Below are 20,251 nucleotides of genomic sequence, written 5' to 3'. Positions count from 1 at the left end.
CTAGTTTGTGTTTAATTACGGACAAGATGCTCTTCCTCTACAGTTTTTTTCTATGCATACCTCATTTACCAAAATGCATTTTAAATGACCAATAAGAGTGTTTTTCCTAACTGTCTAATTTCTAAGACACATGCTCCTAAATAAGCATTATATTGGGACCCACTAATTGAAGTTTTATCTGTCAATCCAGCAAACTTGTTTTCACTATTTTTCTTGAAGAGTGGATAATGAAATCACTAGAGAAAGAACCATAATCACAAAGATTCAGCAAATATTACAAATCACAGAGATATCAAACTTTGTGCCAGGGTTGTACAGGCAGAAAGCAGAATTATCAGGCAACAACTAAGAATCTTATGACCAACATATCTTATCTGTGGACTGAAATTCCAACCATCTGAAAAACTCATACTTTAAACAAACAAATACAAATCTTATTAATTCACATATTTAAAATTTTACATTCATGAGTGAATGTGATCATATAATTGTGATTAATTTTTTAGCTCAATTTTAATGTTTTCTTTTTCCTCTTTTGGTTGCCTACACAGTTTCCTCTCTTGTCCTTCCCCCTCCATTAGTTTAGCTCTCCACACCAATGCAGCATATATTCTTTCTTATTTTTCTCTGTTCTTGTGTACACACACACACACACACACACACACACACACACTTAAAGGCTTGTGTGGGGGAGGGGTCAATGTCTCCTAAAATGGCACCACAGTGCACTTACTTTTCTACACCGTCTTTTATTCAGTATCTTATGAAATCCCTTCAAGGCATCAAACACAGTACTGATTCTCCTTTAATGGCCACATCATATTTCACGGTACAGATGATCTATTTAGTGACTTGCATGCTGACAAGCATTACCACTATTTCTAGGATATGTTGTCAGATTATTTTTCAGAAAGTCTGGAAAACATTTCATATTTCTATTAGTAGTGTCAGAAAGCTCCCTTCCCTTTACATCCTTCCAGAAGTAGATATTATGGCTAGTTTATTTATTTTTTGAGACAGAGTCTTGCTCTGTTGCCCAGGCTGGAGTACAGTGGCATGATCTCGGCTCACTGCAACCTCTGCCTCCCGGGTTCAAGCAATTCCTCTGCCTCAGCCTCCCAAGTAGCTGGGACTATAGGTGTGTGCCACCACACCTGGCTAATTTTTGTATTTTTAATAGAGACAAGTTTTCACCATATTGGCCAGGATGGTCTCGAACTCCTGACTTGGGATTACAGGCGTAAGCCACTGTGCCTGGCCCTATTTACTTATTTTATATTTAATTTATTTTAATTTATTCTTTCCATTTCTTTGTTATCTCCATTTCCCACTCCCATTCCCCACCCACTTAGGAAACCATTTTCATGTTTAATGTGTATCCTTTCATTGTATATTTTCTTTTAATGTGTTTGTTGTATGCATGCATTTCTAATTTATAAACATGGGACTTGTCATAGATTTGTTTAGTTTTTCACTCAGCACTATGTTTTCAAGATCACCTACTCTTAAATGTTGGAAGGCCTAATAGGTGAAAATGATGTCTCACTATTACTTTAACTCATATTTCTCTAATTGCCAGTGAACTTAACATCCTTGCATGAGCTTGCTGGCTATCTGGATATGCTTTTCTACAAACAATCTATACATATCCTTTGCCTGTTTTGTTATTTTTAAAAATCGATACATAATAGATGTACATATTTTCAGGGTACATGTGATAATTTGATACATTCATATAATGTGTAAAGATCAAATCAGGGTAATTGGTTTATCCATCATCTTAAATATTTATCTTTTGTTTATGCTAGGAACATTCAAATTATTCTCTTCTAACCATTTTGAACTGTATAATAGATTATTGTTAACTATAGTCACCCTACTGATCTATCGAACACTACTATTTATTTTATCTGTGTATTTATACCCATTAATCAACCTCTCTCTATGCCCCCATCCCCTACCCTTCCCAGCCTCTGTTAGCCACCCATCTACTCTCTATCTTCATGATATCCACTTTTTTTTTAGCTCCCACATATGAATGAGAACATGTGACATTTGTCTTTCTGTGTCTGGCTTACTTAACAAAATGACCTCCAGTTCCATCCATGTTGCTGCATATGACAGAATTCATTCACTTTCTCCCTCCCTCCTTCCCTCCCTCCCTCCCTTCCTTCCTCCCTCTCTCCTCCCTCCTTCCCTACCTCCTTCTCTCCTGAGACAGGGTCTTGCTCTGTTGCCTAGGTTGGAGTGCAATGGTGCAATCACAGCTCACTGCAGCCTTAACCTCCTGGGCTCAAGAGATCCTCCTGCCTCAGCTTCTAGAGGCATGCTTACCACATTTTACTAAGATTTCATTATTATTTTATTTTATTTTTCAAGACGGAGTCTTGCTCTGTTGCCAGGCTGGAGTGCAGTGGTGCGATCTTGGCTCACTGCAACCTCCGCTACCGGGGTTCAAGCAATTCTCCTGCCTCGGCCTCCTGAATAGCTGGGATTACAGGCATGTGCCACCATGCCTGGCTAATTTTTGTGTCCTTAGTAGAGACGGGGTTTCACCATGTTGGCCAGGATGGTTTCGAACTCCTGACCTCGTGATCCGCCCACCTCGGCCTCCCAAAGTGCTGGGATTACAGGCGTGAGCCACCATGCCCGGCCCATATTTTGGTTATTACAAATAGTGCTGCAATAAACATGAGAATGCAGATATCTCCTTTATATATTTATATATTTTATTTTGGATATTTACCCAGTGGTGAAATTGCTGAGTCACACAGTAGTTCCATTTTTAGTTTTTTGAGGATCATTTTGTCACTTTTTGACAAATTTGTAAGAGCTCTTTGTTGTGGCCAAATACATGCTCTAAATATTCAGAGGATGTATATTATCTACATGAGAGATGTAATGTTCTCTCTGTTATATATATATGTGTGTGTATAAGTATCTCTCTCCATGTATGTATATGTGTTTGCACATAAAAATGTTTAATGTATATATGTTTATTTACAGTATTATCTAATTCTACTATATTCTTATTTTTCTACTAAATATGTGGAATTTCTAGTTTATATTTGTAATTTAAAATCAAGTTTTCCTTTCACTTCTGCAAGTTTTTCCTTGTTGTTTTATAATAAAAAATTTCAAAAACACAGAAATATAAAACAGGATGATATACATCTATGTACCCCAAACCTAGAATTTTGTTACTCTTTTATCATATTTGTGTCAGATATCTCAAGATATAAAACATTTCTGATTAAGATTGAGCATGGTGGCTTATGGCTATAATCCCAGCACTTTGGGAGACAGAGGCAGGAGGCTCACTTGAGCCCAGGAATTCAAGACCAACCTGGGCAACATGGCAAAACCCTGTCTCATTTTACAAATAACACAAAAATTAGCTGGGTGTAGTGGCGTTCACTTGTAGTCCCAGCTACCTGGGGTCGGGGGGTGCTGAGGTGGGAGGATTGAGCCCAGGAGGTGAGGCTGCAGTAAGGTGAGGCTGCAGTAAGCTGTGATTCTGCCATTGCACTCCAGCCTGGGTGAGAGAGCTAGACCTTGTCTCAAAAAAAGAAAAAAAAAAATTTCAGATAAAATTAAAGCTCCTTTTGCATACTTGCCTGGTTTACTCTATGTATCTCTCTTTGTAGAGACAATTACTAACATAAAGTTTTAAAAATAGTTCCTGTCCATTATTTAATTATACTTTTAATACTTATATATATCTATAAATAAATAATTGGTTTTTAAAATATAAATAAAGTTCCCTTAAATCATTTCACAGGAGTTGCTACAGCAGCACAGAAAGCTTTTTTAATATTACAATTCTCTGAAAGCTGTACTATGAGTCAAGGGTAAAGAAAAAAGGCCAAAAAAATTTCCAATTCTCAAATTATAGCTTCTATGGCAGGAAAGTATTAGAATACACCTCCACCTGTAACATAAAGCAAGCAAACCACCAGATATCTCCAACTAGGATCTTAAGATTCCCTCTAAATTGTTCTCTAGAAATACCATTTGTGCTTTTAATCTGCCTTTAAAATTTTTATTTATGTATCTTGAGACAAGGTCTCACTCTGTTGCCCAGGCTGGAGCGCAGTGGCACGACCACAACTCACTGCAGCCTCAACCTCCAAGGCTCAAGTGATCCTCTTACCTCAGCCTCCCAAGTAGTTGGGACTACAGGCATGCACTACCACAATCAGCTAATTTTCTGTATTTTTTGTAGAGATGGGGTCTCAACCAGGCTGGTCTTGAACTCCGGGGCTGAAGTGAGCCTCCTGTCTTGGCCTCCCAAACAGCTGGTATTACATGCATGAGCCCTGCGCTCAGCCTTAATCTGCTTTTTAAATAGGAACACAGAACAAAAAAGATTGTTTGCAAATAAACATTCGAAAGAATATAGCAACAGCTGATCAGAGTCCAGGCATTGAAACAAAGCAATGATTGTAGAAGCAGACAATATAAACAACTCTGGAGCAAGAAACTCAGAAGCAGAGACTTTGCAGTAATGTGTGTGCTGGTTATTTCCATTGACCTAAAAGCTCTACCTGGAACACATATAAACTAGGAGGATCTTGTTAACTTATTACCTGAGTAGAAAGAAGTCACTGCCACCAACATTGTGCAATTTTATTAACCATTCAAGTCCAGTAGCATCTGGTAAAATTAGGACAGAATTGGGATTAAAAAATGAACAAATATTCAGTATCGAACAGTTCAAAGAAGCCACTACATACTCTTTTCACAAATATGTTTCACAAAGCCAGTACAGTACTAGCCATTAACCCAGTACACCAAGGGTACTGAAGTAGTAAAGATGCAACAAGAAAAATAGCTATGTTAGAAAGACCAACATTTTAGAAAAAGAGTAAAACTCTTCCAGTTTCTTCCCTTTAGCTCCTAAAACAATATCGCACAGTCTGGATCTACCTATCTAGCCCTATATCAGCTTCTAGAATATTTGTCAGGAGCAAAAAATAAAATGACCCTGGCCAGTGTAGTATGGATATTTAGGAAGAAAAGCGGGGAGAAAGTCAGTTCTCAGAACAAATTAGTCAGCTTCAGCCTCATCACCAGGATCTCTGGATTCTTTGCTCTTCCGCATTTCTTCAATGTGCTTATCTTTCTCTGCAAACACTCCAGTGTGTTAGTCATTTGCGCCTTCCTGTTGTCTTTGTTAGCTTCCATTTTGTGGGTCAGTTTCTTTTCTGCTGTTTTACTGAAGCTGTTCTTCTACTGATTTCTGAAGCACTTCTTTCTCCTGCTCTCATTTTTCACCAAGCTGCTTCAAGACCTCAGCTTCGCAAGGCTTGGGTCTTTATTCTGAAGCTTCTGATTTATTCTGAATTTCCTCCAGGGAAAGATCTTTCTTCTTTGGAGGGGAAATGAGGAACTTTGGGATGGATTCTTTTGATGGGGTCTGAGAATCAATCAGCTCAAAAGCCTGGCCTGAGGCACACTTCTCTAGTGCTTTCACTTGGATATCAGAAGCCATGATGAATAAAAGACAAGAGACTGGCAGTGTATTCTACAAAATCCACTGGGATAAGGAAAACCCTGTGCGCCGAGCCACCTGACCACACTCTGAGCTGTTTGCTATATTTATAAAATATAAGAGTAGTATATTAAGTTTATTAAGTTTCCTAACGTGACTAAATTTGACTAAACTACACGACAGGTTTCCTTTTTGTAAGACTGGTGTTAGTTGCAAATTCATGATATTTTCTTGTGGAATATTCCTTTTATCATTAAGTAATGTCTCTCTTTATCTGTATTCATGTTTTTCACTTTAGAGACTATTCTGTTTGATTTCGGTATTGCTCCATCATGTTTCCTTGGTTTCTTTTGCTTAACATTATGTTTGCGAAATTTATCTGCGTTGTTGTATGTAGCTATGGATTATTCATTTTCATTTTCATGTTGTTCATGTCCATTTTCACTAATGTATAATATTCTGTTGTTTGACCAATTTATTCTACAGTGAATATATAGTTGGGTTGTTTGTAACTCTTTACTATTATGAATAATACCAATATGAATATTCTTAGACATGTCTTTCGGTACACACGTATCTGTGTTTCAACTGAGTATATATATCTAGTAGTGGAACTGCTGGCTCATAGGGTAGTCATATGTTTAGCTTAATGCCAGTTTTTCAAAGTGGTTGTACCCAGTCACAATCCTACCATTGGTGAATGAGCATGCTTGTGGTCCATATCCTTGCCAACATTTGGCATTGTTAATCTTTTAAATTTTAGTCATTTTAGTGAGTATATAATAGCAATGCAATGTGGCTTTAAATTGCAATCTCTGATTAATATGGGAACACATTCATCTTTTTATTGTCTGGTTGGATATCCTCTTTTGTGGAGTATCTACTCAAGTATTTTGCCCTCTTTCATTTTGGGTTAACTATGTTTCTTACTGATATATAGGGATTCCCGTTATATGCTAGATATGAACCTTCTGTTTGTTATATATGTTGCAAATATATTCCCCCATTCTGTGGACTGCCTTTCTACTTTCTTAATCATGTCTTTTGCTGAAAGAAGTACATTCTAATATAGTCCAATTTATCAGTATTTTCCATTACAGCAGGTGATTTTTTGTCCTGTTTATAAACTTTCCCTGTCCTAAGTTCATGAAGATATTCTCCGATGTTTTCTTCTAGAAGAATTCACTAAGTTTATTGTCTCGCTTTTACTTTTCAACTTACAAACCACCAGGAATTGATTTTTTATTTACATTTTTATTTTACTTTAAGTTCCAGGATATTCATCTAGGTATTAAAGCCCCACATGCATTATCTATTTGTCCTGATGCGATCCCTCCCCTTGCTCCCCACCACTACAGGCCCTGGTGTGTGTTGTTCCCCTCCCTGTGTCCATGTGTTCTCATCATTCAGCTCCCACTTATGACATGCGGTGTTTGGTTTTCTGTTCCTGTGTTAGTTTGCTGAGGATGATGTCTTCCAGCTTCATCCATGTCCCTGCAAAGGACATGATTTCATTTATTTTTATGGCTGCATAGTATTCCATGGTGTATATGTACCACATTGTCTTTATCCAGTCTATCGTTGATGAGCATTTGAGTTGGTTCCATGTCTTTGCTATTGTGAACAGTGCTGCAATAAACATATGTATGCAATAAACAAACATTCATTGTAATAGAATCATTTATATTCCTTTGGGATATACCCAGTAATGGGATTGCTGGGTCAAATAGTATTCCTGGATGAACACATTCTTTATGAAGAAAGATTAAATAAATTCTTCTCTAGTGTCAAGCTACTTTAAACTTGTTTTAATTCAAGACTACTGTGGTACCTTCTAATCTGTCTACAGACTGTCTAATTTAACTCACAAGAGGCAGTATCAGAAACTGGGATTTCTTGGTAACTAAGATTTATAGTTAACTTTTTTTTTTTTTTTTTTTACTTTAAGTTCTGAGATACATGTACAGAACGTTCAGGTTTGTTACACAGGTATACATGTGCCATGGTGGCTTGCTGCCCCTATCAACCTGTCATCTGGTTTTAAGCCCTGCATGCATTGGGTATTTGTCCTCATGCTTTCCCTCCCCTTGCCCCCAACTCCCCGACAGGCTCCGGTGTGTGATGTTCCCCTCCCTGTGTGCATGTACTCTCACTGTTCAACCTGAATTTGAATGCTGACCTGTCTTGCTAGGTTGGGGAAGTTCTCCTGGATCATATCCTGAAGTGTATTTTCCAACGCGGTTCCATTCTCTCCATCACTTTCAGGTACACCAATCAATCGTAGGTTTGGTCTTTTCATAGTCCCATATTTCTTGAAGGCTTTGTTCATTTTCATTATTTTTTCTCTAATCTTGTCTCCGCACCTTATTTCAGTAAGTTGATCTTCAATCTCTGCTATCCTTTCTTCTGCTTGATCAATTTGGCTATTGATATTGTATATGCTTCCTGAAGTTCTCATGCTGTGTTTTTCAGCTCCATCAGGTCATTTATGTTCTTCTCTAAACTGGTTATTTTAGTTAGCAGTTCCTGTAACCTTTTATCAAGGTTCTTAGCTTCCTTGCACTGGGTTAGAACATGCTTCTTTAGCTCAGAGAAGTTTGTTATTACTGACCCTCTGAAGTCTACTTCTGTCAACTTGTCAAACTCATTCTCCATCCAGTTTTGTTCCCTTGCTGGCAGGGAGTTGTATTCCTTTGGAGAAGAGGTGTCCTGATTTTTGGAATTTTCAGGCTTTCTGCTCTAGTTTCTCCCCATCTTTGTGGTTTTATCTACCTTTGGTCTTTGATGTTGGTGACCTACGGATGGGGTTTTGGTGTGGATGTCCTTTTTGCTGATGTTGATGCTATTCCTTTCTGTTTGTTAGTTTTCCTTCTAACAGACAGGCCCCTCAGTTGCAGGTCTGTTGGAGTTTGCTGGAGGTCCATTGCAGACCCTGTTTGCCTGGGTATCACCAGTGGAGGCTGCAGAACAGCAAATATTGCTGCCGGGTCCTTCCTCTGGAAGCTTTGTTCCAGAGAGGCACCTGCCTGTATGAGCTGTCTGTCGGCCCCTACTGGGAGGTGTCTGCCAGTCAGGCTACACGGGGGTCAGGGACCCACTTGAGGAGGCAGTCTGTCCATTATCGGAGCTCAAACGCTGTGCTGGGAGAACCACTGCTCTCTTTAGAGCTGTCAGGCAGGGATGTTTCAGTCTATAGAAGCTGTCTGCTGCCTTTTGTTCAGATATGCCCTGCCCCCAGAGGTGGAATCTAGAGAGGCAGTAGGCCTTGCTGAGTTGTGGTGGGCTCCGCCCAGTTTGAGCTTCCCTGCCACTTTGTTTACACTGTGAGCATAGAACGGCCTATACAAGCCTCAGCAATGGCAGACGCCCCTCCCTGCACCAAGCTCCCACATCCCAGGTTGATCTCAAACTGCTGCGCTAGCAGTGAGCAAGGCTCCATGGGCATGGGACCTGCTCAGTCAGGCACAGGAGGCAATCTCCTGGTCTGCCGATTGGGAAGAACATGGGAAAAGCGCAGTATTTGGGCAGCAGTGTACCGTTCCTCCAGGTACAGTCACTCACAGCTTCCCTTGGCTAGGAAAGGGAAATCCCCTGACCTCTTGCACCCAGGTGAGGTGACGCCCCACCCTGCTTCAACTCGCCCTCCGTGGGCTGCACCCACTATTCAACCAGTCCCAGTGAGATGAACCAGATACCTCAGTTGGAAATGCAGAAATTGCCCATCTTCTACGTCGATCCTGCTGGGAGCTATAGACTGGAGCTGTTCCTATTTAGCCATCTTGGAAGTGACCTCCCAATTTCTTTTTAATGATATAAAATCTTTCCTGAGCATCAGTAGGATCAGAAATGCAAATTTTTCAGAAATTTCAAAAATGTAGAGAAAAGGCTGGACATTTTGTTAGGTAAGTAAAAATATATACAATTATATACAATTATTATATTTGTTGTGTAACATAAAATGTCATTTGTATTGCTCACTGTAGATCTAGTGATTGTAAGAACTTATGTAGCATTTTTTCAAGCCGCCTTATCTCTTTAGAGACTTCAAAGACGTCAGAAAGGTATGGAGAACATCAAATGTTGGTCAAGATGGTAGTCAACAGGAACTCTCAAACATTGAGAGTAGGCATGTAATTTGGTACAAGCATCTTGGAAAACTGTTTGGCCTTATCTTGTAAAGCTAAAGATGTATAGATCCTAAGATCTAGCAATTCTGGTTGTAGGTATCAACCCTAGAAAACCTTGCACTTTTGAGTCAGAAGATGTAGACAACAAAACTCACAGCAGCACTGTTTGTAACAGAAAACTAAAAACAACTCAAATTACCATCCACAGTAAACAGAATGAATTACAATATAGTTATACAATGGAACCTTATGTTTGTGCAATTTATTCAAGTGGTTGCATGTGGCCACAGTTCATCTGGTTCTCAATATATGCTATAATATATAGATGATACATGTATGTGTGTATACATGTATTTCATTGTGTGAATATACTACATTTAATTTTTCCAGTCTGTTGTCATTTGACATTGTCAACATACATTGCTTTACTTCTTTCTTTTAAAAAGTTGAGATGAAGGTCAGATAATATGAAATTAATCATTTTACAGTGTGCACTTCAGTGGCATTTTGTACATTTACAATGTTGTGCAACTACCACCTGTATCTAGTTCTAAAACATTTTCACCAGCCCAAAAGAAAACTTATCTCTATTAAGAAGTCAGTCCCAGCCAGGTGTGGTGGCTCCCACCTGGAATCCCAGTACTTTGGGAGGCTGAGGCAGGTGGATCATCTGAGGTCAGGGGTTTGAGACCAGCCTGACCAACATGGTGTAACCCCATCTCTACTAAAAATACAAAATTAGCCAGGTGCGGTGGCAGGCATCTGTAATCCCAGCTACTTGGGAGGCTGAGGCAGGAAAATCACTTGAACCATGGAGGAGGAGGTTTCAGTAAGCTGAGATTGTGCCACTGCACACCAGCCTGAACAACAAGAGTGAAACTCTGTCTCAAAAAAAAAAGTCAGTCCCCATTCTTCCTTTTTGTAATACCTCAGAACTACTAATTTGCTTCCTGTCACTACTGATTTATCTGGATTTATACAGTATGTGGCCTCTGTGTCTGGCTTCCTCCAATTAACATCATGTTTTCAAGGTTCATCCACACTGTGGTATGTATCAGTATTTCATTCCTTTTTACAGCTGAATAACATTCAACTATACAAATATACCACATTTTGTTTATTGATTCATCAATTGATGGACATCTGTCTGGGTTTTCCCACCATTTGGCTAATGTGAATAATGCTGCTATGAACACTCATGTACAAGTATTTGAGTACCCAGTTTCAATTCAATTGAGTATATACTTAGAAGTCAAATTGTAGCAGAATTGTAGGCCAAGTGTAGTGGCTCACATCTATAATCCCAGCACTTTGTAAGCCAAAGTGGGAATATCTCTTGAGTCCAGGAGTTTGAGACCAGCCTTGTTTATTTGGTTGAGCCACAGGTGAGCAGTGTCTCAAATCAAAAGTGAATGCAGAGCCTTGCCTAACAGCGCAAAGCCAGCTGCTTATATATCTGGCTCCTGTCACAGTCTGATTTGATTGGTGAGGTTGATGGGGTGCTGGGCATACGAGTGGCCAAAATTATTAAGGACTGTGGAGTAAAATGTAGTGGTTTCCACTGGGGCAGAAAGAGAAGGACTTCTGGGCTTGGATGCTCAGTGGGAAGTACCCAGGGGAGGAAGCTGGGTATCTGATGCTCAGGCATCAATACTGGGGTGACATCAATACAAGAGTGGACAGCAAGAGGGAAATATCATCCTCACCGCCCTCAGCATTCCCTGTGAGCCAGCCTCCTCGCCACTCTGCATTCCCTACACTTTCAGCTGGTGAACAGCAGTCTCCTGTTGGCTGTTGCTATAATTCGTCACTTGGGCACACATTAAGCTCCTTGGTCTCTGATCCCTTAGGGGAAAAAGGCAACCAAATGCAACTGATGGGGTCTGGGTAAAGTCCTCAGTGGGGAAGGGAGGCTAAAGTGACACTGTAGGTGGAGCCTACGAAGTTCGCCAATATCTATCTTAGTCAACAAACAACACCCCCTTGGTCAAGGCATATTATATTTTTACTGACTCTTGGGCTGTTGACAATGTTACCTGGTCTGCCACTTGGAAGAAAACAAACTAGCTGATTACAGACACTCCTCTTTAGCACTGTGAACTGTGAAAACAAATCACAGCTGAGAATCAGACAGATGTCCGTGGCAGTGGCTCACTCTCCAATGGAATGGACTGCAGTGACACTGCTAATCAAGTATACACCATCCAGACTGCTGCCACTGCTGCCAGGATCAGCAGTCTGCACACTGCAACAACACACTGCACATAGTAACATCTGCCATCATGGCCTGGGAACAAAGTAAAGATTACAGTGTCTGACACTACCATTGCATGTTGGTCTTGTGCTTCCTTTCAAAAGTCAGCCTGTTTTGTCTCAGTGAAATAAGTCATATTGCATGGGGTGTGGTCCCTCTTCTGGCAAGTTGACTATATCAGGCCTTTCACTCACACACACACACACACACACACACACACACACACACACGGGGCTAATGTTAATGTGTTACAGTTGTTGACATTTTTTCGAGTTATGGTTTCATTGTTCCAGTCTGTTCAACCAACTCTAGTCACACTGATCAAAATGTGTTGTGCTTTTGGTTTTCCAGACCACTTTCACTCTGACAATGATACGTCTTTTACTGCGCAGAGGTTGCTCAAAAATGAGCCAACAGTCAAGGTATTCAACGGATATTTCACACCTCTTATCATCCTCAGGCTGTTGGCTCCAACAAGAAGTAAAACAGACTTTTAAAAAATCCACTAAAAGAAATTTCTGACTCTACCTTCTTCACACTCTCCTGGTCCATGCATCTTAGAAAGGTAGTTTGGTCACAAAAAATGTACCCCGAAAGGGTTCATAGTCTCCTAGCCACCTCCTATATAATGATCAGGATGAAAAGGGGAAGGTTTGCTAGACTTAGTCTGAAATTCTGGGATTCCACTCTGACAATTCCTGGGCATGATATGCAGCTTTCTTTCTCCGAACGACGACTTCAAGCCAGCCTGGTTGGTACACTCTCTGGGTGGCAGTCTGGCAAAAGGGAACTTAGGAAATTCAAACTTAATTCTGGTTCAGCCACCTGGATTCTCTTGTTGTACTGAAACCTGGATAAGGGGTCAGCAAACTATGACTTGTGGGACAAACCTGGCTAGTTGCTGATTTTTAGAAATCAAGTTTTATGCCTGGCATGGTGGCTCATGCCTGTAATCCCAGCACTTTAGGAGGCTGAGGCGGGCAGATCACCGGAAGTCAGGAGCTCGAGACCAGGCCGGCCAAGCTGGTGAGAGCCTGTCTCTACTAAAAATACAAAAAGTTAGCCAGGCATGGTGGTGCATGCCTGTAATCCCAGCTACTTGGGAGGTTGAAGCAGGAGAATCACTTGAACCTGGGAGGCAGAAGTTGCAGTGAGCTGAGATCGAGCCACTGCACTCCAGCCTGGGCAACAGAGTGAGACCCCATCTCAAAAAAAAAAAAGAAAGAAATCAACTTTTACTGGAACACAGCCTTTCTCTCTCTCACACACACACACACACACATACACACACACACCACCTCTGGGGCTATTGTTACAGTTACAGCCTGTGGGGCTATGTGTTACAGTTGTTGACATTTTTTCAGGTTATGGTTTCATTGTTTCAGTCCGATCAACCAACTCCAGCCACACTGATCAAAGTGTGTTATGTTTTTGGTTTTCCAGATCACTGCGATCTCAGCTCACTGAAAGCTCCGCCTCCTGGGTTCACGCCATTCTCCTGCCTCAGCCTCCCAAGGAGCTGGGACTACAGGCGCCCGCCACCATGCCCGGCTAATTTTTTGTATTTTTAGTAGAGATGGGGTTTCACCATGTTAGCCAGGATGGTCTCGATCTCCTGACCTCGTGATCCACCCGCCTCGGCCTCCCAAAAAAGACCACTTTCACTCTGACAATGATAAGTCTTTTACTGCAAAGGTTGCTCAACAATGAGCCGATAGTCAAGGTATTCAACAGATATTTCACACCACTTATCATCCTCAGGCTGCTGCCATTTCTTTATGTGTTGTCTGTGGCTGCTTGTGCTCTACAATGGCAGAGCTGAGTAACTGTGTCAGAGGATGTGTAGCCCACAAAGCTAAAAATATTACCGTCTGGCTCTTCACAGAAAGTTTACCAACTCCTGCCCTAGATAATAAAGATAACTACCACTTGGTTAAGGACACTGCTCACCAAGTACCCCTACAGTGACCCACGCCAGTCAAGGGGGGAAATAAGGTAAGTCCGCATAAACTTTGTAAAAATGCTCTTGTTCCTCTTGCATGTGACCTCTGTGAGTAGAGGATTAGAGAAAAGCAAAGCATTTGAAGTGACTGACAATCACTCCTGTTATATAGCAGATCCCCCTTATCCATGGGAAATATATTCTAAGACTCCCAGTGGACACCTGAAATCATGGATAGTACTGAATCCTAAATCCTATATACACCCTGGATTTACTATGCATACATACCTATGATAAAGTTTAATATATAAATTAGGCACAGTAAGAGATGAACAACAACAATAATAAAATAGAACAGTTATAACAGTATCTATAGGGATTGGGTGGAAAAATAAAAAAATACATGTACATCAGTACTCTTGTGCTCTGGTGCAATTACTAAGTAATATCAGGGTTATGTGAATGCAATAGCCCTGCGACAATAGCTTTGATAACCAAGAAGGCTACTAAATGGACAGCATGGACAGCATGGATATACTGAACAAAGGCAGAATTCACATCCTCGCAGACAGGGCAGGATGGTGTGAGATTTCATCTTGCTATTCAGAATGGTGCACAATTTAAAATTTATGAATTGTTTCTTTCCAGAATTTTCCATTTAACATATATATATATATTTTTTTTACCATGGTTGGCAGTTTCATGGTACCTGAAACTGCCAAAACAAAACAGCAGATAAGGAGAGACTACTATATTTTGCTTTATGCAGATTTCAGGCATATTTCAATATATTACCTTTTTTCCCACAACATGGCTCTCTGCCCTCCACCACCACCTTTTTCCTCTCAAGTCTTTTTCATCTTAGCCCTTTAGTATGCTCTTCTTGGAGCTCAGCAGTGCAGAGGCTGTACCATGTGTTTCCCAAAGTAAATGGTTTCCTCTTTCTGCTCCAGTTCCCTCCGGCTGCAATAGCAGGGAGTTGGGACAGAAACAAATCAAATAGATTTTAAAATTCTGGGAGGACTATTAAATGGCCATAAAGCCCATCCAGAAACCCTGCTGGTCAAACAGATTTATTAAATTCGTCAAATCATGTACCAAATTTACTATAGCAATGGAGATCACCTTGACACGGTTTGGGTAGCATTTCAACAGGGGAAGGTTGGGCAGGAGTATACATAGGGTTCTGGGATATAAACTCCACCAGTTTAAGTGGGTGTTTCTTCCCCCACAGTGGCGAATGGGTCAGCTAAAACTTAAAATCTTTAAAAGCTGTAAAACAATTGGGGAGACGGGCGGATATCCCATACAATATTAGTTGCTCTACGTTTTGTACTTAAAAGAAACAACCTATTGCTATTTGGTCAATTCATCATATGGTGACTTGATCTAACAAATAAAAGAGTTTTGGCAACATGCACTGGTTCTAATGTGTTACATAAAATTTTGTCCTTGACTTTCTTTTTTTCTCTCTATAGCCCCTCTCTTAAACTTAACCATGGCTTCCTATCATCTACAAAGTTTTATCCCCAATCTTAGTTACAATCCTTGACCTCTCTTCATTTTATTTATTTATTTAGAGACAGAGTCTCACTCTGTTGCCCAGGCTGGAGTGCAGTAGCACCATCTTGGCTCACTGTAGCCTCTGCCTCCCGGTTTCAAGCAAGTCTCCTGCCTCAGCCTCCCAAGTAACTGGGAATACAGGTGTGCATTGCCATGCCCAGTTAATTTTTTTTTTTGCATTTTTGGTAGAGACAGGGTTTCACCATATTGGCCAGGCTGGTCTCAAACTCCTGAGCTCAAGTGATTTGCCTGCCTTGGCCTCCCAAAGTGCTGGGATTACAGGCATGAGCCACTGCGCCCAGCCTAATCCTTGATCTCTCTTTCAGATTCAAAATTATATTCTAACTGCCTGCTTGATATTTCTACGGGATATTCTGATTCACTTTCCCCATAAGACACTTCTTTCTCCGTAATAGTCTAATCCCCATTCTACCTGTCAATGAACCTAAAAACTAACAGAGTAATTTCTTTTTTCTTTTTTTTTGAGACAGAGTTTGGCTCTTGTTGCCCAAACTGGAGTGCAATGGCGCAATCTCGGCTCACCACAACCTCTGCCTCCAGGGTTCAAGTGATTCTCCCACCTCAGCCTCCCGAGGAGCTGGGATTACAGGCATGTGCCACCACGCCCAGCTAATTTTGTATTTTTTGTAGAGACAGGGTTTCTCCATGTTGGTCGGGCTGGTCTCGAACTTACAACCTCAGGTGATCCACCTGCCTTGGCCTCCCAAAGTGCTGGGATTACAGGGGTGAGCCACGACGCCCAGCTAAGAGTTGAATGGTCCCTCTATTCAAAATTATTCATGTCCCAGATCCAAAAGATTCTCTAAGGCAGTGTTAAAGTGCTGGTCAGTGAGGAGACAAGGAGTTTATGTAAGAACATAAACCAAGCCCCGTCTCCTTCATAGAGAAAGCCTCATCAGCTGGACTAAATAGTGTACTTAGTGACACAGTTAATTACTAGTCCAGATCAAGCTTCTTTGTTACAAACCAGAAATAGCTTGCTGACCAACTGCCAGTCTCAGATTGTACTTTGTCCCAGAAGGGTACAAAATTAGGTTCTAAGGGCAAATATGGACCTTTATACAGGGACCACACTCTAACATGACAATGAAGATCACGTGGTCATCCCTTTGTCTTACCTCCAAGTTCGGAAGAATTTTTCTTAACATTGTTAGTCTGTTTCCTCTTTTTTCACTAAGCACTGTGTTTTAAAGTTCCATCCATGTGAATCTACCCTTTGCTTTTCTTTCATTTTTTTAATTTCATTTTTATTTATTTATTTTGAGACCAGGTTATGAGATTGGCTTTTTACTTTTGGTAGAGACACGGTTTTGCCATGTTACCTAGGCTGGTCTCGAACTCCTGGTCTCAAGCAATCCACCCTCCTCAGCCTCCCAAAGTGTTGGGATTACAGGTGTGAGCCACCATGCCTGCCCTACCCTCTGCTTTTCTAACAGCTGCATAATATTCCGTGGTACCTCTCCCATTCCACCTCCATGCCACCAGAAACAATTCTGCAAAGAACATCTTCACGTCTCCTGGTTTGGGCTCTCCACTTCTTAAGATTTTGTAACAGTCTCCTAAGTGTCTCCCTGTTTCCAACTTCTGCCTAATTCAAATCTCTCTCTGCTCACAGCACAGTTCTAAAACCTTTGATAGCTCCCCATGACTAAAACAGGAAATGCTTTTATTTCATCCTGGTCCCTAAGATTCTACTCCCAATGACTTGGCTTTATGTCTCACTGCTATGCTATTCATATTGTATCTTCCATTCACATTGGAGCGCTACTTTCTGGTCTTCTCTCATATTTCTTCCTTTCCTGCCTGTCAAACCTTTACTCTTTATTTCACTCTCTTGGATGCACTTCCTCCCATTTGTTTTGCAACTGTCAGATACTACCAATCTTCAAAAATAACCCCCTTTACAAAGCTTTCTTCTATTCTTTTCCTTATTAGAAATATCAAAAGTTTGTTACTCTCCCGCTTGTGATATTATTCTGCATATATTATAGTTACTTATTTTATTTTTTTGAGAGTCTTCTCTGTCGCCCAGGCTGGAGTGCAATGGCGTGATCTCAACTCACTGCAACCTCTGCCTCCCGGGTTCAGGCGATTCTCCTGCCTCAGCCTCCGGAATAGCTGGGACTACCGGCGCCCCCACTACTCCTGGCTAATTTTTGTATTTTTAGTAGATGCCGTGGTTTTGCCATGTTGGCTAGGCTGGTCTCCAACTCTCCTGATCTCAAGTGCCTCAGCCTCCCAAAGTGCTGGGATTACAGGCGTGAATCACCGTGCCCAGCTAATTTGTGTATCTTCAGTAGAGGCGGGGTTTTGCCACATTGCCCAGGCTGGTCTCAAACTCCTGAGCTCGAACAATTCTCCTACCTCGGCCTCCTGAGTTTAACGTAAATCTCAGATGCCATTGTTTCAGAAAGCCTTCAGTAGATTAAGGAGCTTGTTTTCCTTATCCTTAAGATGTCTATTTTTTACATGGCAATATTAACGGACTGAAAGCTCCTGGAGAGACGCAATTGCCCTTGTAATTTCCAGTACAATTTCTGGCAGGAAATAATAATAACACTTAGTGGTGTTTATTTTTTGCTTGGCATCCTTATAAGGGTTTTACATGTGTTAAATTTATCCCTCAGAATAACTCCATGAGATGGGTGCTATTATCACAAAAATTTTATAGATAAGGAACTCAGGCACAGGGAGAGGTTACGTTACCCGTCCATGGTCACGTGGCCGGTGAATGGCAGAGCCGGGGGCTGAACCCAGCAATCTCAGCCAGGGATCCGTGCTCTTAATCACTGTGCTACGTTTATCCCAGTAGAGTAATAAACTCTACTGTTTATTCCAGTTACGGGGTGGAATTCTGCTAGAAGCTTTTGAGAACCTCATCTAGTGTTGTATTTTTTTCTACCAAGGTTTATAGCTGCTAAGAGAGAGGCCACTGCCAGGAACAGCCGGGGAGCCGAGCTGTCAAGGCTGACTGAGGAATGGACACTCAACGCGCAGCGGAGTCTCGGAGGGGCAAGCCCGCCAAGAGACCCACTTTGCACAGCTGTCCTCAGCCAGGAAACGACAGATCAGGAACCCAGGGACAGAAACACACGCGGGGCCTCTTCAGAGGTCGGGGGGCGGTGGTGGGAAAGGGGGGGGTGGGAAAGGGGCGGGGAGGAAGAGCAGCGCAGGGCCTGGCCGTTTGGAGGAGGTGCTGGGGCGGCGCGAAGGGAGGCGGGACAGGGTAGACTTACAGATCCAGGAGCTGACTGACCCGCCGTGGGCGAGGCATCGCTGCGGCGTCTGAAACCTCTTCCGCGGTCCCACGGCCTCCAGAACCCAGCCAGGGACCGTCCGCCAACTCCCGCCCACCGCGCGACGCGTAGGTTTTTGTGACGTCACACGGATTTTTCCGGTGACCGGGGCGTGGCCACGTCTCGGACTCCACAAGGAAAGAAGAGATCCCCCTCTTGGGGCGGAGCCACTGAGGGCTGCGCGGAGGAGGCTGGGTGTGATAAAATATAAAGATGCCCTGAGTTCGGGTGCAATCTGACGGGAGTTGTAGTTCTTTCACTTGGCCGGCGTCTGCTCCGGTTCAGCTGCAGGAGGTTTCGCGGGAGTTCAGCCCAGCGCTCAGTCCCGCCGCGACTCCGCGAGCTGAGAACTCTCCTGTGGCGAAGGGAGAGCTGAGAAGTCGCTGCTCTTACTAAAAGGATGCGTTGCATGCTGGGCCATACCCTTGGCGATGCACACTGGAGACCCGCTCGGATACGGACTCCATTAACATCAAACGGAGCGTTTTAGAGGATCCGAGTTTACTGAGCACTTTCTAGGAAGCGTGCACTGAGCTACGTGCTTTCTATGCCTTAGTTCAATACTTAACTGTATTCATTATAATCCGGTGAAATCGTCATTATTTAGTCTTATTTTACAGATGAGGACACTGCGTACCAACAAGTAACTGCACTAAGAATTTCATCATGGAGGAGAAGGGAACCTGTATTCACATTAGGAAGGTTCCTGAAGAAAGGGCACCTGTAGGTGGAATTTTCTTTTTGGTTCTGCTGTAGAGTACTTGCTGCTTTTTAGTGCTTCCCGCACCCGCCCCGCCATTCTTCCTTGCAGATTAATCTGTTGTTTATATGCCGGGTTCCTTTTTTAAGCTCCTTGAAAGTTGGAACCCACTGCTGTTCGCCTGTTCAGGATGCTGCACATTCTATCAACATGCATTTATTAAGCGCTGAACGAGGGCCAGGGATCGTGCTGGGTGCTGAGGATTGAGTGGTGAACACTTGGGTCAGACAAGTAAAAGGGTAATTAGAATAACTGTTAAATGCTTAGATGGGGTTAGTTCTATGGAAGCACCCATGGTTTGGGGGGTGGGGGTGGGATACAGATCAGAGAGAAAAGGGTGGTCTGCAAATAGTTTGGGATGGCTACACTGGAGAGTGATCAAGAGTGAGTGTAGGGCAGGGGTTGGCCGACTTTTTCCGTAAAGTGCTCTGAAAGTTGCAGATTCCAGGAGAAGTAACTACTGTCAGACCCAGACAAATTGGAGCCCAGAGACCATAAAGGAAGGGAACTCATGCTTGTATGTCTCAGATAAGAACTGTCTCAAGGCCGGCCGGACGCGGTGACTCACACCTGTAATCCCAGTACTTTGGGAGGCCGAGGTGAGCGGATCACGAGGTCGGGAGTTTGAGACCAGCCTGGCCAATGTGGTGAAACCCCCGTCTCTACTAAAAATACAGAAAAACAAAAAAGCCGGATGTGGTGGCAGGCGCCTGTAATCCCAGCTACTCAGGAAGCTGAGGCAGGAGAATCGCTTGAACCCGGGAGGCGGAGGTTGTAGTGATCTGAGATCGCGC

The 20,251-nt window shown here is 42.3% G+C and overlaps 1 protein-coding gene and 1 pseudogene across 6 annotated transcripts in view; both read right to left on the bottom strand.

Moving 5' to 3' along the window:
• The window catches only part of LOC104661566 (protein AMN1 homolog), a 47,916-nt gene extending 29,134 nt beyond the window's left edge, over window positions 1-18,782 (bottom strand). Inside the window, exons 1-3 of one of the 6 annotated variants that reach the window (XM_030939565.1) lie at window positions 18,638-18,702; window positions 14,613-14,780; window positions 4,590-4,656 (exon numbers count right to left, since the gene is read on the bottom strand). Coding sequence is in view for 2 of the 6 variants with exons in the window: in XM_030939563.1 (XP_030795423.1) it covers window positions 18,638-18,675 (38 nt within the window). In the remaining 4 variants the exon portion in view is untranslated. Of the gene's footprint in view, window positions 1-733; window positions 903-4,153; window positions 4,187-4,589; window positions 4,657-14,612; window positions 14,781-18,637 lie in introns of those variants that run through there. The other 5 variants (XM_030939568.1, XM_030939564.1, XM_030939563.1 and 2 more) reach the window with 5 other exon arrangements.
• LOC115900016 lies at window positions 4,671-6,797 on the bottom strand (annotated as a pseudogene).
• Window positions 18,783-20,251: the final 1,469 nt, after the last annotated feature.

This window comes from Rhinopithecus roxellana, chromosome 10, assembly GCF_007565055.1.
Source record: "Rhinopithecus roxellana isolate Shanxi Qingling chromosome 10, ASM756505v1, whole genome shotgun sequence".
Taxonomy (NCBI): Eukaryota; Metazoa; Chordata; class Mammalia; order Primates; family Cercopithecidae; genus Rhinopithecus; species Rhinopithecus roxellana.
Note: the sequence above shows the minus strand (reverse complement) of the source record. Positions and strands in the feature narration are given on the sequence as shown.